Source organism: Scomber scombrus, chromosome 3 (genome assembly GCF_963691925.1).
Source record: "Scomber scombrus chromosome 3, fScoSco1.1, whole genome shotgun sequence".
Taxonomy (NCBI): domain Eukaryota; kingdom Metazoa; phylum Chordata; class Actinopteri; order Scombriformes; family Scombridae; genus Scomber; species Scomber scombrus.
In genome coordinates this window covers 19,342,942-19,367,137 of record NC_084972.1, presented here as the reverse complement: position 1 = coordinate 19,367,137, position 24,196 = coordinate 19,342,942, and the positions used below count along the sequence as shown (strand labels likewise).

Below are 24,196 nucleotides of genomic sequence, written 5' to 3'. Positions count from 1 at the left end.
CATGTGTTACACACACATCACAGAAGACTCACCCTGAAGCACCCTTTCTGCAGGCCATGGCCCTTCAGAAAGAACATGTCACCATTACTTTGATATGCAACCACCTGCACAACAACATATCAGCTTCTGAGCCTACAATATATGTGTGCACAGAACAACATGCAGGGTCTATAAATCAGAACTCAAAGGTCCACATGCTCTGCTGTGCTTGTCATTGTTGCTTTCCTCATTGGTGGATTTTACTCCACTGTACAAGCTGTGTGGAAAGATGAGTGAATGACTTTGAGGATGGCCAAAAGCAAAAATAGAACCCAGGAAGGTGAAGGAGAAACATTCATCAAGCCAATGGCTGATTGTGAGCGTAGTGAGAGGGCTCTTGACTACTAGTGCGAGAAGCCTTTCACCTTGATGAGCACTTTCACCTGGCCCTGGGACTATTTTGAGATTTCTTCATGCAAGTCCAAATGCAGGCACACACAGTCTCAAATACACACTACATAGCCCAAGCACTTCACCCCATCTACCAATACTTAACACCACATTTTCATCTCTTAATACAAAAGCAAAAGTACAAGAAAATGGATTAAACTGCACTAATTTAAGCATATGAAGTGATGTAGCTTATTTCCTATGGGAGTACCTTTCCAAAGCAAGCATTTCATACCGCATTATTTGGTGTGGTTACAGCCCTGTTCACAGCAGTATCCACTTCGTAGTATGTCACCACTGTGTGGCAGCTAGTCTTGGATGCCGCTACATTAGTGTTTAGTGTAACGTTAGCACCTCTGTCTGGATCTTTCTTGTATTTGGGGAAGTTAACACTCCAGCAACCCCAGCCAAACATTTTAAACCTTTTTACAGGGTTCTCGTTTTGAAATGGTTCAGTTGCAAATATTGAGGAGAGAGCACAGTTCTCAACCAATTCACAGACCTAACGTTGGCTTAAGATAGCTCAAATCTGCTAGTTGTTGACAGTTGTTATTTCAGAAAATCCTGCTTTTCTCTGTATGAAATCAAGGATCGGCATTGTTTTAAAAAGTTCTACAAATTCTGGGCAGTAAATCTCCCATCATTATCAATGTAAGGGAGGTGGGGCTTAATGGACAATTAAGTATCTTCATCCACATTTATTTACATTAGTACAGCACAGGGCCTCCTGTACACGCAGCAGTAATTGAATTACACAATATATAATGTTCTCGAATGCCTCAATATGTTCTCACACATTCAGCTGGTTATGTCACAGTCAGGCTGGCTATTGAATAGTTTCAGGATCAATAGAAATTACAGTTTTATAAGTACAGAAATCATATACTTATAGCTGTCCAATTACCAAAACTTCAAGGATTTACATTAATCTGAGTGTAATTTTCAAAGGGATTAACAGCACTGACAATGAATGGCCACTGATCTGAGCTCTCACAAACTGTGAACTATGGGTTCAGTGTAATGTTGCACCACTTCAGTGGTAAGAAGCATATCTGCAGTAAGCATGTGTTTGAATTCAGGATTAAAAGTAATCTCGCTTTGTATGTTACTGTGTGAATAAAATATGTGACAGTCACATCTTTCAGTCTAGGTTATCCAAGTCTTGTCTTTGTTTCTCTGGCTCATTTTTATTGTACTCTCTCTATTCCTCCTTTATTTCCTTTTTCTCTGCCATCACTAAAATGTTTAAAAGTTCACTGTCACTGTCACCATGGTAACCGTCATTTCTGTGATGCTGAGACTTGCAGCACCCTTCTATTCAGGCATCATTGTTGATTGACTGGGGGTATGTGTGTGTGTGTGTGTGTGTGTGTGTGTGTGTGTGTGTGTGTGTGTGTGTGTGTGTGTGTGTGTGTGTGTGTGTGTGTGTGTGTGTGTGTGTGTGTGTGTGTGTGTGTGTGTGTGTGTGTGTGTGTGTAGCTTGGTTATGTGTGTATCTTTATGCGTTTGTGTCTCTCTTTGCGTTTCAAATCAATGCTTCTCTCATGTTTACATTTTCCCTCTGTGCTGCAGTCTGCAGAGTGTACCATGATGGTGTCTGATTTCTGCAATAAATGAACTATCATGGACTGCAAGACTGCGTGAACTGCATTTTAAATTCATTCTTAGACCATATGGAAGCTATATTCCACAAAAATATTTGTTGCCTCTTTATGCTTAGCATATACTGTGTAGATATATATTTTGTATGTATATGTAGGCAGAGATTCTTGTGTGCGGAGGAAAAAATGTTGTGGAGATAAGACACTTTTTAAAAACAGTTAATGGACAGCAGAAACAGGTTGACCTTTTCCAAACATTCCCTTACCCCTGTTACTGCTCTGTGATATTTCCTCAATCCAGAAATGCCTTGACACAACACTGGCTACACTGTCTTTCATCTCCTTCCAATTCTCATAAACTGTGTTAAAATTCCTGATTCCAGCTTCCTTTGGAGTGCCAGACCAGACCCTGTACTGTTTCTATTTATATAGCCACCACAGACCAGCAAGAGTTTAAATATAGATGCTGAGTCTGGATTCTCTTCTTCATCTGAAATGCATGAATAATTTAGAGGGAGAGGAGATGAGGTGGGATTCATTCAGGAGATGGATGGTCCAAGCATAGATTTCCTACCTACATTAATGGTTTACTGAATAGGGTTGTGGTGCACGTGCATGCAAGAAACTACATGAGTTAGGGAAAAGTTTGATTAAAGCCCCAAAATATGTCTTGTTTCAGATTACCTCAAAATATGTACAGTTTCAAGGGGCTACATTTGGAAATTTAAAAAAAATAAATAATAATAATTAAATATATTAATATATAATCATTTGAATACTCTTACACACATCCAATTGAATGAAAGATGAAGATATCAAAAGAACAAGGAGCAAAAGTGTGGAACATGAGCTTCATCAAAGTCAAAGGGCCTGCAATGTAATATAATTAAATTTAGCATAATTCACTGGGCTAAAAAAAAACATAAATCTATGACGCTAGTGTGATTTTCAGATTGTCTTTTGCAAAAAATGTGCAGATTATTTAAATAATTGGCTCTCTTCTACATCTAAAACAAGTAGTCTGCAGTAAGCACTGCACATTAATAAGACATATACAAGAGGTTAAACATGCAATAGGCTTGACGTTAGAGAGGCATGGTCATGGTCATAGGTCACCAGTTTGAATCTACATGTGCATTTGTGTTGAAAACTGAACTGGCTTTACCTTCCTAAAGAACTACAGGATACAACTTGTGTGTGATGTAGGAGATAAAGATACATGGGGCTCTGCTGTTTAAAGTTACAAGCAGAAGTGATGTAGGGTGGGGAGACTATAGCTGAGCCACTGCAAATATGTGTGTGTGTGTGTGTGTGTGTGTGTGTGTGTGTGTGTGTGTGTGTGTGTGTGTGTGTGTGTGTGTGTGTGTGTGTGTGTGTGTGTGTGTGTGTGTGTGTGTGTGTGTGTGTGTGTTTCAAGCTATCATGCTGGGGAAAATGTGGAAGACACAGTCTCCTCCCGTCTCCATGGAAACCCCATCTCTTTCACAGGCAGCAGAGAGGCAGAGCCCTTCTACATTCAGAATCAGGGGTGTGAATTATTCCACATTATTTAACACTCACATTATTACTCATATTATTGATCACTGGCAATAACATCTGACTGATGAAGATAAAGATCAATGCCTTATATGCCTCATGTGATGCCTGTTAATCCAATCAAATTATGTGACAGCATAATGGGAAATGGGGCATACACTGCAAATGTTTGCAACTGAAGATGGTGTCTAGCACTTTTAAAGACTAATAAGGACTTATTTATAAAATACTGTTTCCATTTTCAAAACATGTTGCATGTTGCTTTAATTTCAAATATTGAACCAAAATAATCAGGCAATGTTAGCTGAACTGAACTGTTAACCTCTTAAGCATGTTCAAAAGACATTACAGCATTTGAAATTCAGACAGTAATCTGACATTAATGAGAGAAAAACGGTACAAATGGTTCAAAGCTGAGTGAGCTTTGAATAAGGTACAAATCAGGAGGAAGGAGGAAGGGAGGGAGAGAAGGAGGGAAGGAGACTCTGTCAGACTGGCTTTTCACAAGCAGGTCCACGTAGCCACCTCCTGTCGAGCTTCAAGGGGGTTGTCATGGTGACAGTGGCTGGCAGTCGAGGCCGGGAGAGTGCTGCATGGTATCCCTGTGGCCTCAGCTGTTGCTCAGGGGACGATGGGAAAGGAAGTCAGCTAGTACTTGGATGGAAAAACAGATACACCTTTACCACAACCTTTTCTCAGTCCATCCCTATTTAAGTGTTGGGTGGAAGTTTGAGTGTACTACCTGTCATTATTAGGTAGGTCAGATGTGTTTTCTAGGGTATGTGCCTGGCACAGTTAACAGACAGTGGCATTGGGACTCACAGGAAGAGGACCTTCCACTGCTAAAGCACAGTGGTGTGTCTGTTGCTGCTAATGAGAAAGTTGCCAGCCGGAGCACTGGGATTTTGGGAGTTCCTGAACTGTCACTTGGGATGCCACCAGACTTAATACAATGTGAGAACACTAACCTGGCCTGCACCCAGTCAGAAGTGGCTGAACCAAACAAACAACTAAATCAAGTAAAATCTCAGTCTAAGCTGAGTGTAAAACCCTCTAAAGCTGCACCAATCCATATTTTTATAATAATGAATCAAATGTGTATTAAGTTTCATAGAATTATCTGACTATGCCGTTGACTATGCGCTACAGAGTGTTTTAGCATCTTTCAGCTAATTATTTTGGTTTTACAGCCCACAGCTTCACTGGTTAGTTCAGTCTCACTGCTCTCATTAGGCTGCTGTTTTCAGCAAAGAAAGCTTAGATAAACCCACTCTACACTACCTGCTCAGCAAAAAACAGCAGCCAAACAAAGTTAGCGAGAAGTGGGTGAATCTAGTGGAGAATTTAGCATTTAAAGAGCCAGATATTTCCCTAGGAGTTGATAGAAAGGAGTGAATTTTGGACTTACATTGGGTGACCAGAAACATGATTTCAAATGTATGTGTCAATAGATGATTGTCTGCTAACATGTTAATTATTTTATATAGTGATAACATGACATTGCCAAAAAAAATATATTTATTCTGCTTTAAAATTGCCCATCAGGATTTTAATGTTTTTTTTTAAAAATGAATTCCAATTCCAATTTTTTTTACTCTTTACTAGCTGATGCCACAGTGATGACTAATTTCCTTTAAGTCCATGGCAACATTCTCATCATGTTGTTTAATGGTTAACATCTGCTTTATAAATATTGCAAATTTCTCAAGGTTTATATAAAAAAGGCCATGTTCAAGGTTCCATCCTTGCTGGATGAGTGCTGAGAAGGTAGATGAATGGATCTGACCCTGACAAAACCAGTGTAGCACAAAGACAATTAATTACAGCTGCCAACATAAAACCAGGCCATCCTTTCTGAATGAGAGTTGCTGGTGGAGCAAATAGTGAGAGCAAGTACAGTAAGACACCCAGGAATCATTTTAAATGAATGAGTTTTTCTCGGCTCCAATCCCCGAGTGTACATGTCTCTGGTGAGCAGAGATTGGTTTGGTGTATGTTTAGTATATGACCCAAGAGTATGTGCAATGACTTTCATGTCTGAAGGCTTACTCCCTATAACACTTATGAAAAAAGAAAAAAAAATCTCTCCCACATGTAACTGAGAGGACAATTTCACAGAATGTGACACAGACTTGGTCATGTGTTACAGTGATTTTTTAGGGTGTTCTTCACACCAATTGTGTCCCAGACATCTTTTCAAACAGCCTAATTAGGGTTGGTGTCACCTTGTCTTACAGAATGGGGGTCTAGTGTGGACTATTGTGTCTGAGCCACGTGACAATGTGCCATGAGAGACCCAAACCAGTGTGATCTGGCTTTATTTAGAGTCACAGTGGGATTTCCTGTCAATCTGCTCTTTTCTCTCTTTATCTTTTGCACACATGTTTTCTTTCTCTCTCCTCCAGATATAAATATCTCCCTCCCTTCATACTTTTTTCCCCTTTAGAAGGCCACCAAGGAGCATTTGCTGGGAGTCACTTTCATTTTTTGTGTCCATATAATCTAGTTGCAATAATAGAGTATTCATCACACAGAATTTGCAGCCAGACAGTACATAATCTGGGGTGCGGCCACTATTAACATCTTTTTTTTTTATTATGTGGACCTCTAGGTCAACTGAGAGTCTATAAATAGGCAGTAATTTTGTTGATGCCATTACAATCATGTCTGGAGCTCCATTCAACCTTTTTCTAGACATGTGTTTGCTTGTGGTCTCTTTTATGTAATCTGAAAGGTTTATCTCAGATTTACAGTACAATAGTTTGATGAAATGAACACCCTCTGACATTAAACAACCCAGGAAAGAAGGAGATAAAGACAGCCAAGTGGTGTGAGAGAGTGCACAGTGCATAGAGGCAGGGGCAACAGGGACATAGGCCAGTGGGAGATGTGCATGGTTTCATGGTGAAACTTGACTTCATAACCGTAATGTTAAACAGCAGCACCACTGTGCCTTCATTAGCAACCTTTTTATAGTATCTCAATCCTATTACCACTGCCCTTTTTTGTCCTGCTCTTCCATAGCTAACATTTCCCACAGCTTCATATTTTGGATTTGTTAGCAGTGTCTATCCATTATTTTTCTGACTCATTACTGACTGTTTTTCCAAAAAATGGCACAATCTTACATGAGCAATGAATTACATTTTTTAGTTCAATCATGAAATTCTCCGTTCCTGTCAGCCCTGTGCCCTCTCTACCCCTTCAGTTTTGTTCTGCCGTTATTGGCTCCACCCTCATGTTCCGGTTCCAGTACCTCTCTGCTCTTGAAGTGTTTGATGCAAATAGATTTTCTCCAGGGCAGGAGGCAGGAGGACAGGAGCACAGAGAGAAGAAAATAAACTGATAGGGTAATTATTCATGTCTGCCATGACGCTATGGCAACAGTGTCCTCCTGCTCTGATTGGTTGTAGATAAGGTTGCCTCTTTAGCCATCACTTTTACTCTTGGGAGTGTACTCCAAATTATTACACCTTTGTCAATGCCTGCACTGTCAATCACCTCTTAACAACAGTTGCTATTGCCCTATTTCTGCTGCTGTGCCTTAATTTCCTCTGAACAATTTATAGGGAAACCCTGTCTCATGTGCTCGATGCTGGCCCTTAGTCTGTTTGTTTACACAAGTGACAGGGTGTGTTTAACCAGCAAAACCAGTTTAGATCAAACCTCAGAAGAGCAAAGAGACAACAACTGTTTTATATGCTGTTTTATAATTCAAATGGAAACATACTGAAATCATTAATTTAATTGAAAGTAAATGCAACATCAGTGTCTTATTAATACTGTATGTCTCATGTCTAAACTGCATTATGATTTAAGGCTTAGCTGCGCTTATTTTTAGAGAAAGAACCGTTCTATGATTTATTTCATCATACAGTACAGCATCCTGACCTCTCTGTGTGGGATATTGCCATAGCAGGCTCTGTGTTCTAGCTACTGTACAACCTACTCATCCTCCAAGTTGTGCTGCTTGGTCATGTGCCAGGATTTCTTTGAGTCATTTGGGGTTAATATAACAAATGTAGACATGAAGTAATCTTGTCCTTGGACCAGTGAAGGAAGAGATGCTCCTCTGTGTGACATTACCATCCCTGCACCATATTCAGTCTCAAAGCCTCCCACAGGTACATTCAGCATGGATTATGCAGGCACAATAATACAAAGGTTTTCTGGTCAGTAATCAGAATAAGCATAAGTATTAAAATTATTGTAAACCAGCATATCAGAGCATATGTCAGTTTATAATGAACATACACAATAAACACACCACTGGATTTTGTCTCTGTGACTCGTCAACAAACAGTACTAGGATCAAGAGGAAACGGCTGGATTTGTGCACCTGTATTTCCATGTTTAAGGAAAGCTGATTCTTATGAAACTGTTATCAATGTAAAGCATACAAGGGCAGCCAAATTATGTCTTAAATAAACCCTTAAAGGGATTCTGTACAAAGTTAGAGTGTAGATTTGTATGCATAGCCCAAATAGCAACCAACCAAAGAAATTCAACTAATATGTTCAAAAGCAAAATTTTAAAGGGCTATTTGACTAAAATCGTATAATTACAAATATTTCCAAAGAAAGCTGTGGTAAGAGGTATTTGCATGTCAGCTCAGATCATGCAAATTAAAACAAATATACAGATTTGCAAGTCTCAGTACCAAGAGGTGAAGATAAAATAGGGTTTTTGTTGGCAGCGGCTGAGTTAATTTTCTCTGGTATTTCTCAGTGTGGTTTACAGAAGTAGTCACTTATTTAGATCAAACAAGCAAATGTTTTGTAAATACCATGAATGCTGGTTGAGAGGAGAACTGTGTCATATGGGGCTAAAAGACGTGTAGTCTATAACCCTGTTTTTGCCTGTTAGCATGATTGGGGGAGTGTGGGTGAGGTCATATGTGCCAGGGTGATTTTTTCTGATGTTTTCTGTACTGTGCAATGTGAATCAGGCTTTGTCTAGTGCAGTGAATTCTGGGGACATCCTGCTCATATATGTCTACTATATGTCTATCCTTCTAAAAGTCTATTCTTTTTCATGTCATGGTATTGTCACAGCAAGCATGCAAGTAACATGCAGTGGTATGTTTCTTCTAAATCTAGGGACACCATTAGTGGATGAAATAGTTTTAAAATAATACTTTGTAAACACAGTTCAATGATCACAGACAGAGCCCTGAAGCCTGTTCACCCTGCTGTTTTATCTAGCATTCACTTATTTTTGTGGATATTGAGTAGGGTCAGCACTGTGTGAAAATAGCGAGCATGTCTAATTATTTAACCAGGTTCTTGCAAACTTCAGTATTGAGGAAAGTGGTCTAGAATCTATTTGAGGGCACTTTTAGTGATCATACACTATAACCATAGACCATAACCTGCATTTGCCATCTAGCATCTACTTGACCATACTCATTCTTGAGGTTTTTATGCAAGTTAGGTTACCTTCATCCTCCATAAAATCTGACATTTGGTGACATACAGTACATTAAGATTTTCACAATGGAAGTCAGATATACTGTACTCTGTGATACCCTTGCTTTTGTTTACTGGTTGCTAAACATTATTTTCCACTCAAGCACACTCACTCATGTGGATAAGCCTGATAAGTGAGTCATGAATAAATAAGTGGTCCAAATCAATTCAATCCATTAGTTCTCAGCCAATCACACATTTAGTCAGGCATTTACTGGAGGTTTGTTTACACTGTAAGGTTATTGGAATTCACTTCCAGTCAGCACTTTCGCACTGTAATCATAACACTTTATAAATACACTAGAAGTGCATTTAATATAATTTGCGTGTGAGGTATGATTGTCAAATTGGAGTAAGACATTTATGACCAGAGACATGTGTGATTTTATTACTTATTTGTCATTCTCTGATACTGTAATCCTTAATCAAATTACTTTTCAAAATTTGTCTTTCAGATCTTGGCCATCATCTCCATCCTCTTCATCGTGCTATCCACCATTGCCTTGTCTCTGAACACCCTTCCAGAGCTGCAGGATACAGATGAGTTTGGCCAGTCCACAGACAACCCACAACTGGCCCATGTGGAAGCCGTGTGTATTGCCTGGTTTACCATGGAGTACCTGCTCCGCTTCCTCTCCTCCCCCAACAAATGGAAGTTTTTCAAAGGTCCTCTGAACGTCATTGACCTGCTGGCCATCCTGCCCTACTATGTCACCATCTTTCTGACAGAATCCAACAAGAGTGTGCTGCAGTTTCAGAATGTCCGCCGTGTGGTCCAGATTTTCCGGATCATGCGTATCCTGCGTATTCTCAAGCTTGCACGTCATTCAACAGGACTTCAGTCTCTTGGTTTCACTCTTAGGAGAAGCTACAATGAACTGGGCCTGCTCATTCTTTTCCTGGCCATGGGTATCATGATCTTTTCCAGTCTGGTGTTTTTTGCTGAGAAAGATGAGGAGGACACAAAGTTTAAAAGCATTCCAGCATCTTTCTGGTGGGCTACTATCACAATGACCACCGTAGGCTATGGAGATATCTACCCAAAAACTCTACTGGGAAAGATAGTAGGGGGTTTATGCTGCATAGCTGGAGTATTGGTGATAGCCCTGCCCATTCCCATTATTGTAAATAACTTCTCTGAATTCTACAAGGAGCAGAAGAGGCAGGAAAAAGCACTTAAACGAAGGGAGGCTCTGGAAAGGGCAAAGAGAAATGGTAGCATTGTCTCAATGAACTTGAAAGAGGCTTTTGCCCGTAGTGCAGAGCTGATGGATGTGGTGGTAGAGAAGAGTGAGCGGCCTCATGACAACCACCTCTCTCCAAGCCGTTGGAAATGGACTCCCAAGAGGGCCGCATCAGAAACAAGCTCAAACCATTCATTCAACGCCCAGGAGTTAGGCTCTCCCAACAAGACCACCAGTCCCCAAAGGCTAAATGTTCAGAAGCTGGAGGAGATGTACAACCAAATGGCCAAGACACAGTCACAACCCAACCTTAATGCTAAAGAAAGAGGCTCCAGGGTTGGAAAACAGAGGGATGAGATAGAGCTGGGGGCCATCCAAGATCACGGGCAACCAGTGCTAGGAACCAGAGAAGGAGTGGGAGACATGAAAAGCTTGTCAAGTATTGACAGCTACATCAGTTGTGCTACAGACTTCCAGGAGAATACACGCTTCCAACATAGTCCAGCAATGGATCTTGGTAATCAGGAAAGCAACCGGTTCTCCCATAGTCCGGCTACAGCTTTGTCCCAGCACACCAGTGTGAAAGCAGGACAGCAAACTATTGGGGAGCGTGGGCCCATGCTGACTCCCTTGTCTGTCACCAAGCCCTCTTGCTCAGAAAATGCAAGAAGATTCTTCTTTTCCAGCAACCCCTCAAAAAGCCTTATCCCTAAAGGAGGCTGCCGCAGTGATGGGGAGTCAGGACCATCACCACTCTCAGACAGCTCAGTCCTGTCAGACCACTCTCTGTTAAGCCCTGAAGTTTCTGTCTACACCACTGCCAGCAGCAGGACCCCGCCGAAGTCCCCAAATAGCACTGCCCTGGCACCAACTGTTTTCACCTTCCACGACTCCTCCATCAGCAAATACATTGACGCCGATACAGATGAGGATGAGCACCTCCGTGACATCTCTGACGCCAGTCCCTCAGAGCGCCTGTTGTGTGGTTCAAGCCCCAAGCGCAGCATCAATATCAATTACCAGAGGGGAACCAACCATTTAGAAGCAGCCCAGAAAATGCTGGGGCAAAACTGTCTGTTCCCTCTTGAAGGGATTCGTGGGGTTGCTCACGAGAACCATGTGGGACCTGAGATGGCGCGCAGACCAAAGGGGCGTCAAAACATTTTGGATAAAAGCCTCTGAGGTACAAGTAGAGAAGAGCAAACAGGAAACTAGGAAAGGATTGTTTGTGATAGGTACACCAAACCAACAAAACACTCAGAGACAACAGAAGAGGGAGAGACAAGGAGTCTTAGCGAAACATTTCACAATTTACCTGAGCATGCAATTGGGCAATTAGCTCAAGGTGAACATGTGTGGTGAATACTCTGGGAGAAAAACACTTAAATTGGAGAATATCACTGCCCCTCCTTCAATTCATTCCTATTAGAGGTATTCCACAGCCACAAAACAAAGGAGCACTCCCAGGTAGCCAGCAGGTCTGTTCAGAGATCCCCATGGAGGCACAGTCTTCGGAGGAATTGAAATGTGGTTATTACCGGTATAACCCAACTGAATGATGTGGTGGGGGGTTATCTCTACATTCTCTAGGAAAAAAACCCAGCTGTCCACTGTCCCACTACTGAGTCCCAGTTAATTTTGTAGTCTTGGAGATACAGGAGAGGACCTAGAAGCCTATAAGCTACTTACTTGTGCCCTCCATTCCTAAACCTGGCCTTAGTCATTTGCATTTTTAGGGGTGTGCATGTCTGCATATGTGTGTGCATGTGTGTGAGTGTGAATGCTGATGGGTGATCTAATGTTAATTCATGTATACACACTTTTGAGATTGTCTTACCTGATTTATTTTTATATAGATAAGAGAAAATTCCTTATAGAGATATGTGATTTGCTAGTCTGCAGTGTCATAATTATATGTGAAAAGTAGTCCTGTATAAGGTTCAGTGTCTTGGCACAGAGGCTGCAGATATAGGACGGTTCCAGCCCATCATCCACTATAATGAGTGCTCTTTCTTGAACAGTATTTTGCTATCCCCTATGTTATTATGTCATGTGAGAATGGATGATACTTTCAAATCTACCAGTGAATATTGTCTTAGCACCTCAGTATAATTTATAAAGGAGGACAGTGGTGGACCAAGAGTTTTATATATGGGCTAACATAAGAGCCAGAAATAATAATCTTGATTGCTGCATAAAGCGCACATAATGAAGCATGCATGTGCCCAAATGGTCAACATACAGCAACATTAGTCACTTATCCTCCATATTTAAAGAATTAATTAAATAAATGAAAAACTTTTTTTTTTTTTTTTTAAATGTTTACAGCATATGATTACTGACATACAATTTTGATTTTAGTAACAGATGTTCAGCATGCATTGGCCTTCCTTTAACCAACATAAAAGCAGCCAAAGAGATGAGTTTTAGAAGATGAAATATGTATGTTTAAGATACTGAAAGCAGAGGATTTATGCATCTCTACTTTCTTACCTAAATAATCCAAACAAAATCTACAAAATACAAAAAAGCAGCAGTGACTGTACACAACCGGGCTGACTTTACCATAAATCAGTTGTAAATGCCAGAACTGAAGAAACCCATGCTTGAGTGCACACGCCCACAAAGGATACATACAGGTATGAAAGACAATCTTCACAATACATTATTTCCATGGTGACAGCTGCTGTCCTCAAAGCCTGGCAGCAGCTCAGCAATGGTTTGTTAATTGGGGTGGGAAGGCCTGATTGCATGTAACGTGTGCCAACACACATGTACAAGAACACACACACAGGCATGCACCCATAAAGTGACATATGCACAGTAGTCACATCATAGCATAGCCACTCCTCACTGTGCATATTCATGACTAATAAATGCAAACATTATGACGTAATGACCATGTACATTGTTAGGTTTATATCTAAAATAGTATCCCATAAGTACTATAATTCTACACAATATAAATTAGTTTGCACAATGCATCTTTTTATATTTCTACATAGCATCTGAAATAACACACAACCACTATTAAAACTACAGACAGATTCATTTTTATCACAAGAATACTCTTTGCTGTCTGATTCACATGTAATATAGAAGAAAAATACAATGCTGTGTAGCAGAGAGAAGCAGAAATTAATGACGAAACAGAAATGGTTTGGTAATGGCACAGTTTAGCACCTATCCTTCAACTCCTTAAAATATAAGTTGAAATGTAAAGCAGTAACAACATTTTGCAATGCCTTTAAAAATATCTAAAGCAGATGCATCTTCTATCATCACAAATGTCTCTAAAAAAAACATCACAGACAACTAAACAAATTCTCTTACCCACTTCTTGACACAAATATATCAGTAAAGGATAGTATTGAAAATGAGTCATTACACTATTATAAATATATGCTTTGAATAAAACTTGATTCAAGAGTCAAAAGTAGATGATTGACATTGCATTTTTTTGTGTTGTGGTTAAGAGTCTAATCACAAACCCTGATTTCATTTCCTGTTTTAATCACAGAGCTGAACCATTTCATATTGCTCTTGCATAGTGAGAGAAGCTGAGGTGTGAAAGGAATAGCAATGACTGTGAGAAATGGAGAGAACCGTGTGTGTGCACGCGCATGTGCGTGCGTGTGTGTGTGCGTGCGTGTGCGTGCACGCGTGTGTGTGTGTGTGACTGACTGCTGTAAAGCCAGGGCATTGGAGCAGTATGGGTGCTGCTTAATGGAGAAGAATGAACTGTTTCCACTATGAATGTATACATGTTGTATACATGTCGTTATCTCCATATTGTATCTGCAGTTCTGACTATGATATGCAGCAGTAACAGACTATAATGCCAAGAGATCTCTAATATGATTACTTTCCCAAACATTCAGTTTTTGAATTTCAGCATAATTTACAGCTGAGAAGAGAATGAGTCTTATTTAGTGTACATCATCACATAATTAGGTAAGGATGAACCATTTGAGCTGGTGAAAAATCATTTTATGCAGCATTACAGTCTTAGCTCCTATCCACTACATGTCAAAACACTTCTTTATTTGTATTCAGGAGATATTTTTGACTTGATTTTTCTCTTCAGTATGTCTATGAAATCAGAGGCATTTGCTGAGCATGAACTACCTGATAATAGGTACCTTATAATATTAGGAGCTATGTTCACAAGTAAGAAAACTGGAAAAAAGGAATTTTAAAACATAAATCTGGGTATCATTTTAAAAAGGGTGCTTAAATCACATGTCAATTGACTGCTAATGTGTTGCATTTTATGTAAAATTAGCTGCTTCTTATATTCAGTCATCAGTTTATTATTTTCTCCAGTAAACATATATAATTATGTTGTATTATGAGGTAGACATGGCACAGGTTCAATTCCTTAAATGTAATAAAAATGCAAACTTGGTCCGTTACAATTTCCAATTACATTTTATGTTTGTTTTGTGTGCATCAGGCTTAATAGTAAAACATGTGGTTCATAGACGATAAATTGGATTTTAGTTCCTGATTGACTTGACAACAATATTATGAAAAATCAAGGCCAATGTATGCAAAACATTTTAACATATTTTACTCCATTTCATCAAAATGTTCATTGAAACTTAAAAAAAAAAGTTTTCTAGATCATAAACAAACTGGTCAGATATTAAATGTCCTTCTGACTGCATTACAGTACATCATCAACAACCTGGATGATTACGTTAAATTTTCCAACACAGATAAAGGGCATTGAGATCACCTAACCTGTCATTTGAGCTTTTATCCTATCATTTAGGTTTACTATACAATGGTAGTCAGGGACCATTATCTCTCGACAACGATGACAATCAATATTTCATGAATAGACAGCAAGCATTATTGAAGGAAACTGTCATTCATTATGGGCAAATATTACACAGTTGTGCACCCAAGTGCATAAACAAATACACAAGTATTAAAATCCTGACACTAGTATTGATACTCTTTTTAGAAAAGGTAGTACAAAGAAACATCAAGCATGATGTTCTGATTTGATACCTAGACTGTGATACTGTGACATAATATCACCACAAAAAAATAATGAAAAAAAAAAATTCATTTATTTTTACAAGTCATCCTTGTTTCCATTTTATTTGGGCACTTTAATCCCCCTCCACTTTCAAGGGAGCCTTTCAAAATAGTGAAATCTAGTATAGAAAATCTTTTAATTTCACTGAGATCCCTGTGGAGAGATTCTGGCATGAATCACAGGACTCAAACATCATACTTTATGAAAAACAATCGAGTGATTTGTTTTATTTCTCATTCAGTAATACAAATTCCAATGAAGAGCACAGATTCTTAAACTTTTTCCATAACAAGACTCCCAACTGTACAGTAAATGTATTTAGTTAAAGTTTAAAATAGGATTTGGTTGTTGCGCTAGCTGCTAAATTTAACTATTAAGAGACTTAAGTTTTTTATTTTTGTTAGAACCCAATAGGCCCTTTCAAGGACATGGATAAGGATGAGGTAGTGACCAAAACCCAGTGCGAACTACTGATTTAGCAAATTCTAATTCTACATACACTGAATCTAACATTGTATTACAGGGTTGGGGTCGATTCAGGATGCCTTGATAGAGTAAAAACAAATACATACACAACACTATAAAAGGAACCAGTATTAGAGCATGAGACAAATTAATAAGCTAATACAAATTAAAAACATAACCTATATTTTTTCTACATTTAAAGCTCTCAGAGGAATTGACCCCAACCTTGCCTAAGCCATCAGTCTTTGTAAAGTACACTGTTTCCAGGGAATTGAAAAAAAGATATTTGAATGACCTTAGCCAGCTCTTATACAATGTTGTTTGTAGGTCCCGAGGCTGTCTGTTTTGTAAAAAAGACATTTATACCTGTTGACTTTCTATGCTGTTGTTTCTGTATAAATGTTCTATTGTTCGGTGCATGTTGTAACTTTGGCGTTGTGACTGGTTGTGATTCACACAATGCCAGAACTTGTCATGTTAAAAAAAAAGTGTCTCAATGTCCCAAAATATTTCTATTTCTTAAGAAAAGCAACATTTCCCTTGGATGACTCTAAATGAAATAAATCAGATCACTTTACATTTTGATTAAGAATGGTCGACTTTCATTTTAAGTTGTTGATGAAATAAGATGTATTTAATATTAAGGTTTTTGTTCTGTGGTAAAGACAGTAATTGTATTATGTCCTGATTAAGAAATAGGGGTTTTCACTGGCACGCACTCAACCAGCCATATTAATAAAAATACAAAGTTGCATTAACATGGAGAAGATTAGATTAGATCATTATGACTAAAAAGACAAAACTGACCATTGACCAGTACTAATAGATTTAGTGACAATAGACCAGTGTTTTTAATTATGCTATTCTTTGTACATGCATCTGAGTAGGTATGTTCAGCAGGATGGCTAACAGAAGGAAGAAGGAGGTCAGATAAAGAGGAAGCTGTGGACTGTTGGGCAGGAGCATGCCTCCAACCTACCCACACGTCTCCACACACCCCTGCATTGAGGGTTTCCCACTGCCTGCCACTGGAGAGACTGTTTTCTGCAGAGGGGAGGGAGGAACGAGTTAATGGTCCAAGATTTCTCTTTAAATCTAAATGATAAACAATGTTGCCATCTAGTGGTAGTCCTCACTGCTAGCTATTAAATCTAAGATATAGGGTGCAGATCAATCCTGTCCTGACATGAAAAAGAAACTAACAAACAAAAAAATCCTGGAAATGTGATGCATCACAACTGACCTATATATTCCATCCACTAGCAGATACAAGGGCCAGGGTCTGAACCCAGGATCTTATTTTAATAAAGTGAGACAGCTATTATTGGTAGCATAGGTGACTTCATGTATATTCAGTGTGCAAACTCTCTGCTCAATAAAAGCACACTCATAGACATACCCACTGGATACAGGTGTGGTTTAAGTTAAAATAAGTGTGAGTGTGAATTTTATTTTGGGGAATATCCTTATTCAATTTCTTACCCATGATAAATATGAAGTTAATGCCAGCAGCCGATTGGCTTAGCATAGCACAAAGACTGGAAACAGTAGGAAACAGCTAGTCTAAACAACTCTCTCAAAGGTAACACAATACACCTACCAGCACTTCTCACTGTTACACTTTTTGTCTTTTACAGAGAGGTAATCTGTCAATTAATGAGCTTTTTAGAGGTGCTGTTAGATGGATTCTTTCACCACTGTCGTGCAAACTTGAGAGTGCCATAAATTTTCTCATTTACTCTCAGCAAGAACGTGAATAAGTGTGTTTCCCAAAATGTCAAAGTATTCCTTTGACTCTAGACAGTAGATAGTTAAACTGCATTGCTCCCTTAACAAGGAAGAGACAACAGAGAGGGAGCCATTTCATCTGTCCACCTTTGTCAACTTTTCCCTTTCTCCTGCAGGATAAAGTAATTCTCTGCCGCCATAATATGTAAATGTTGTCACATTAACAAAAACTGTGGGATTTTCTGTGATGAAAATAGTGTAGCATTCATGTGAACAGCATGCCCAGAATACATCATATTCCCATTTACTGTGCACTGAGCCCAAAACAAAAGTGTGTCATGAGCAATATTAAGGGCATTTAAACCAATATGGGACATTTGTAACACATTTTCTGTGTAAATACGATCACCTTTCTTTAATTATTAGGCTTGCTGAGGGACAACTGTGTTGTTTTTCAAATGCCAGTACCACCAGCAGGTGTAATTACCTTCAAATTTACCGTTTTAAGATGGTAATTATTACTGAATATTTATGTCTGTGCCACAGGATGGGATGGGAATGTCTGCTTCATTTCATTAGTGTGGTTAAGTTTTGTTTAAAATAGAGTTTCTTTACTTATGAGCAGAATTAACTTCAAGCTAATTTCATGGTTGAATAAACGCTTGGTGTTCAAAAACAAATAACTCATCTGTCTCTTTTGGTCATTAACAGGTCATGAAAAATACAAACTATATAAGGTGATGTTTTCTAAATTCTGATAATGTCAAACATAACTTTTATTACTTGTTACAAAAAAGGATTCTTTATGAAAACATCAAAGCTGTGATGTGACAGCACCTCGACCACAATCTTAATGCAGTACATTTCAAATGATCTTACATTGTTACAAACCACATTCTCTATTCTTACCTGCCCTCCTCACTGTTTTCCTCTCCGTCTCCGGCACAGTGTTTCTGTCCGGCAGCGAGAGCAGGCGGCTGGCACTCGACACACACATGGTGACCCTCCATCAGGTACTGCATCCATCGAGTGTGTAGGCCTGCACTCTGCTGGCATCCTTTTGTCATAGAGGTCAACTGAAACTGGACACAATACCTATTTTACACACACACACACACACACACACACACACACACACACACACACACACACACACACACACACACACAAACACACACACACACACACACACACACACACACACACACATATGTTTGTGTATATATCCTTGTGAGGACACTCATTGACAAAATGCAACTAACTGTAACCATCCCTAACCTTAAACAACAAAACTAGATGCCTAAAACCAACTCTTGCCCTAGACTGAACTTAAACCCAATTCTAACATTAACTTTAGCCCTAAAATTGCCCTTTTTTAAAGTTGTGAGGACTGGTCAAAACTGAAATTGTTTATCTCTAAGATAGACACACACACACACACACACACACACACACACACACACACACACACACACACACACACACACAAACATGCACAAAACAACTGAGCCTAAGTACACAGTGACAATACTTCAGACGAAAGGGCAAGAACAATACATTTATTTGTGTTACCCTATAATGTCGCTGCTGTCAGGAATGTCTCGTTTCTTCCTGGCGTTGCCATAGCCACCAGTGGTAATGAGTGCTGGGACTGCAGGGAGAGCATCCATGATAACAACATTACATGTGACCATATGTTTCAATACTGGGCATTTAAAATGAGCATGAGCTGGAAAAATGATCATAAAAGTAGGATACTCTGGTGTGTCATTTTCAGATAAAGGAAGAAGGAACAAATGCTCTTTTGAGATTTAGTTTGATTTATTTTAAAGAAAGAAAAATGGCGCTCTGGCAAGCTGGAAGGAGAGAAACACATTCACTCATATAGGCTTCATCTGTAAGTCTACTGGTTATTTCTATAGACTGTATATAAAAGGTTATTTCTTGTATAAGATGTTTGACCTGCAGGGGGCAGTGTCCACCATTCGTACTTTATATGTAATACTTTATCTGCTACACAGACAAAAACAGACCCCACTCTTTTACACATACAGTCACCGTGTTTGACTGAGCAGCCATTTGGGACTGTCAACTTTTTCATAAAATAACTTACAACTTTCAACAAAATCATTCTGATTTTAACCCTCATGTTGTGTTCATTTCATGTTAAACAATTTTGTGTTCCCGGTCAAAAATGACTGTTCCATTAAGACTCATCATAAAAACTGTAATGATACATATATTATCACTATTTGTTGTGTTAGATTTTTTTTATCAACTTCAGTTCTTGTGAACATTACAAGTTTTTAACTTCTATTTGTTATTTATGGCCTGTATGCCTCACTAATCTGAGTTTATACATCATGAAATTGAGTTCTAAAAAGCATAATTTCTGGACTATTTTGACTATAAGAAATAATCAGATGAAACATAGTACACCGTTTATCACAGACTACTTTGGGTGAAAGTTACCGAGGACATTTGTTTTGAAATCATTTTTTCTCGTGCAAATGTTGGACAATATGTGCAGGTTGTTGCATGTGCCTTGCAAACATATGCATTGCATTTATGGCACATTATGCTTGTTTTCACATCTCTTGGCACACACAGACACCTCTTCCCTTTGTCACCTCTCTTGCAGCAAGTGATCTTGCTTCTTCTGACCAGACTCTGCATCCCATAAACTGCTGGTAGATTCGTTTCTGGATCTGTACACACCAGCCAAAATCAAAACACCCATGTATGCTTTCATGTCTGTCTGGGTTACCTCCTTCCAATTGTCTTTGTAAATCTGTTTCCCCTCCAAGTTGGTCATGTTTACCACCATGGTTTCGAAGGAGTCAGTCAGGAACAGTTCAAAGCAGGATTTGATGTAATCAATCCGGGATACGGCATATTTTGTAGGTCCTGGGGTCATCCTGATGACATTTTAAGCTGAAAGCCTACCTTGATTCTCAGGTGGGGATGAAGACCAGGATAAGTTCCCATTCTTTGACTTGAATGTGACAGTAGCTTCAGCATGGCCATGCTCTTCATCACTGGATTCCTCCCCATCAGTTATTTCTCGGTCTGGATTCTGTGTCGTCTTCATCTTCTGACATTTTCTCCTCTAATCCATCCTCACTGTCAGTTTCCTGGCCTTTCTCCTCCTCACCAGTGTGGTGATCAAATATATAATCCAGAGCCTCACTTACGGTATATCGATCGGCCATGGTGCTGCCACACAATGAACTGTGAGCAAGGCCTCAAAAAAGCATTATATAGGCTACCAAAGTTACGAGAAAAGTTCAATATTATTAAAACAATGTTGCAACTGTCTGTGAGAACTGCTAACAGGTGTTGTTCCCGCGGGAGAGAGACTCTACCGGGCAAAGGTTCCCGTAGTGGTTGCCAGGGAACCCAATGTGTGTGTGTGTGTGTATGTGTGTGTATGTGTGTGTGTGTGTGTGTGTGTGTGTGTCTGTGTGTGTGTGTGTGTGTGTGTGTGTGTGTGTGTGTGTGTGTGTGTGTGTGTGTGTGTGTGTGTGTGTCCATCTGACAAATGAGGATGTACCTGAGCTCAGTTTTTTACACTAATTGTAGTCTCCCCCATTCATTTCTAATGACCGGTCATTTTTGACCAGGAACACCAAGAGTGTACAAAAGTTGAATAAAACACACAAAATTGTATGCAAATGAATACAATTCATTTTGTGTGTTGAAATCCTCTTTGTAGACAAAGTCATGGAATCTTAGGTCAGTCTGATCAAATTAACTACATTTTTCATAGATAAAACTTTTAAATAGGTCAGATTTGATCGGAACACAACATAAGGACTGTCAGATGATGATCATTTATGAGAGGACTGCTGACAGTAGAAGGATCAAGGAAGATTTTTTCTCACCAAGTGAGTTGTGACAGTGTCCATGCTGAGACCAGTACTCTGCACAGCCGGCGTGCTCCTCCAGATGTGGACAGGGTGTGCCTGCATTGAGTGGCTCCTGCAGGACAGTCCTGCTCCTCCTGCGGACTGTGGCCCTGCAGGGCTCAGCACAGCCCGACCACTGTGTCCACTCACTCACCACACAGGACACAGCTGAGGAGAAAACAAAACTGCATCATAGATATCATTTGATATTCTTCATGACATATCTACAAATCAAGTTTCCACATGAATTTAAGGAATTCAGCCATTTCACATCAGAGGTCAGAGAGGCTTCATTGGTTGTGTTTGGAGAGGATTAGTGGAGGAAGATATAATAAAGGTATCAGTGAACCTAACCTGCCGAAAACAGCATTTAAAATGTAGCTTTTACAATAGTGTGATAAAATTTTGTCGAAGTAATTTTGTTAGTAGTTACATGTTGAGTTATTTATGTTTTTCCTCATGTATATAATATATTTTACTGACAAAATATAATCACACTGTCCAATAATGAAGAACATTTATGTAAAGTTTCAATATTGGTGTGATAAACTCTCTTCAGCACTATAGTGTCAGCTACAGTACCTGGGCAGGCTGCCTCATAGTCATGGCAGCAGTCCAGGGTGGACACACAGGCTTGGTCACAGTAGCAGGTGCCGTATGATCGGTCATATCTCCATCCTTTACTGATGCATGATGGGTTCCGGCCGATGCAGCAAAGCCCTGCTTCCTGACACGTTGATTGGCACGAAGAGACAAGGAATAAAAACACACCAAGACAAGCCAAAGTGACAGAGCTGCTCCTCCAGACAGTCATCATGACAACCTGGTGATGCTCTCCAACTGGTGTAGTGCACTAGATTGAGCAGTGATGCACCTGAAGAGTGTTTTAAAAAATGCTCCTGATAAAATCTCCAATAGTTTTAAAACTTACTCCTCTCATCTGCAGTCAGTCAGCCACACTGCGACCTACAAGGGCTGAAGCACAGGTCAGTGTGTTGTGTCAACTTCACATCTCTTAAAGGAACAGTTCACCAATGTAGATAAAGTAGCCTAAAGCATTAGACAGAACGAACAGTTGGTCCACAAAACTAAACTTCATGGCACTTTGCAAAATCACTTGTTAGACAATTATTAGCTTAGACTTATTAGATCCCATTTATATACTAGTCTATTAATGATTTTTCAAGGTCCAAAAATTCAGACTATAGCAATCATATCTGCATTTCTCTACTATCAATGATTCAGTCACCAAAAGGGTCACGGAATACACATATCTTAGTATCTGGATTGACAAAAATTCACTTTCATTATCATATCAAGAACCTTGCTGACAAATTAAAACAAAGAATTGGCTTTCTTTATAGAAATAAATACAACTTACCCCTGATCTGTAGGAAGAGGATTGTTGAACCAGTCTCAAATTGTCGTGATGTAATTTACAGGAATGCTGCTGCCTACACACTTAGGCCTTTAGACTCTGCCCTTAGATTTATTACCTTAACAGCTACAATAATCAGACAGACTGTATCCTCCATTAAAAGGTCAGCTGGCTTTTGTCTGACTGAGAGACACAATGATCACGTGTCTATCTTTAAAACCCTGAGTGTAAAATTACTGTCATATAACCCATCTCTGTTGCACTGGAATTCTGTTCTAGTGACTGTCTGGCTCTTCATGCCAGGACTGAACTTGGAAAGACAGCTTTTAGTATTAGTGCCGCAAACTGATGGAATCTCTTGCAATGTGACCTAAAACTGAATAGTACTCTCATATCTCTTTAACCTCATGAATATGATTAAAAAATGCTCACTGCATGTCTGCATTTTAAACATTATTTTGTTTTTATGTGTGTTTCCTCGTTGTTTGCTTGTGTTTGCTTGTTTGTTAGCGAAAAAGTAAGTGTGTCTCTATAGAAAATAATAATTCTGTTTGCTTGAATTGTGTGCTTTTGTGGCCTATCTACAGATCTGTTGGTGAAGCAGCAAGCTTCCCTGGCCATGTGTGCCTCAACATGTGAAAAGGGTGGATTAATTAAATTCCTATGGCTGGGGTTATTCATGCAAAAAGAACAACACTGCGGACAGTGCAGGCCTCCACTCACTCAAACTCAGATTCCCAGTAGCCTGCTATTGTATGTGTGTGTGTGTGTGTGTGTGTGTGTGTGTGTGTGTGTGTGTGTGTGTGTGTGTGTGTGTGTGTGTGTGTGTGTGTGTGTGTGTGTGTGTGTGTGTGTGTGTGTGTGGGTGTGTGTGTGTGTGTGTGCAGGGGAAGAGAGGAGATGAAAAACAGAAAGAGGTAGAGATATGAAATTGTGGGTACAGCTGAAATATTGAATACTGCTCAAAACACAACCATCACAAGTCTAAGATTTGTATATGTTAGGGCAGAAACATATGTATAGACACAATGAAAAGCATGAATGTGACGGCAGTGGTTCCTAGTCCCTATGTGGCCCTACCTCGTGGCCCCAATGTGCATGTACAAAACTGTAATGCTTGCAGAGACGGGACCACGTTCACTTCAGTAAAGAGCCAGTCAGCATGAACTGCATACAGCCACAGCTTATATAGACTTCCCCATTCCCATAATGTGTTTCTCATCCTATCAAATATTTTTAATAGTAAAATATGATTTTCTTTTTAAAATAATACCACAATTAGGCCACAAAAATTTTCTAAATAAAATTAGTTTTTGCAATCAAGGCAGGTGAAAGTCATTTTGGGAGTAGGAGTCCCCCAGCAGTCTAAGCCTATAGCAGCATAAACTAGGAGCTGGTCCAGGACAAGCATGGCCGGCCCTATCTATAAGCTTTGTCAAATTTAGCCTA

The 24,196-nt window shown here is 39.4% G+C and overlaps 2 protein-coding genes across 2 annotated transcripts in view; one reads left to right on the top strand and one right to left on the bottom strand.

Moving 5' to 3' along the window:
* The window catches only part of kcnb1 (potassium voltage-gated channel, Shab-related subfamily, member 1), a 29,735-nt gene extending 18,335 nt beyond the window's left edge, over window positions 1-11,400 (top strand). The window contains exon 3 of the mRNA XM_062445217.1: window positions 9,490-11,400. Coding sequence (XP_062301201.1) covers window positions 9,490-11,400 — 1,911 coding nt within the window. The remainder of the gene's footprint in view (window positions 1-9,489) is intronic.
* Window positions 11,401-16,659: 5,259 nt separating this feature from the next.
* On the bottom strand, window positions 16,660-22,183 carry si:dkey-7k24.5 (somatomedin-B and thrombospondin type-1 domain-containing protein). The gene is made up of 5 exons (XM_062445205.1): window positions 21,952-22,183; window positions 21,346-21,537; window positions 19,034-19,112; window positions 18,371-18,556; window positions 16,660-16,777 (listed from the first exon to the last, which is right to left on the bottom strand). Exons 1-5 carry the CDS (start codon window positions 22,181-22,183, stop codon window positions 16,660-16,662), a joined length of 807 nt encoding a protein of 268 aa, XP_062301189.1.
* Window positions 22,184-24,196: the final 2,013 nt, after the last annotated feature.

Bases quoted from the DNA above. Each gene is read 5' to 3' on its own strand.
- si:dkey-7k24.5 (XM_062445205.1), bottom strand. From the start codon at position 22,183: ATGACTGTCTGGAGGAGCAGCTCTGTCACTTTGGCTTGTCTTGGTGTG. The intron at 21,538-21,951 runs GTACTGTAGCTG...TTTTCTCCTCAG, and splicing joins CTATGAGGCAGCCTGCCCAG to CTGTGTCCTGTGTGGTGAGT. The intron at 19,113-21,345 runs GTGAGAAAAAAT...CTCTCCCTGCAG, and splicing joins ACACTGTCACAACTCACTTG to TCCCAGCACTCATTACCACT.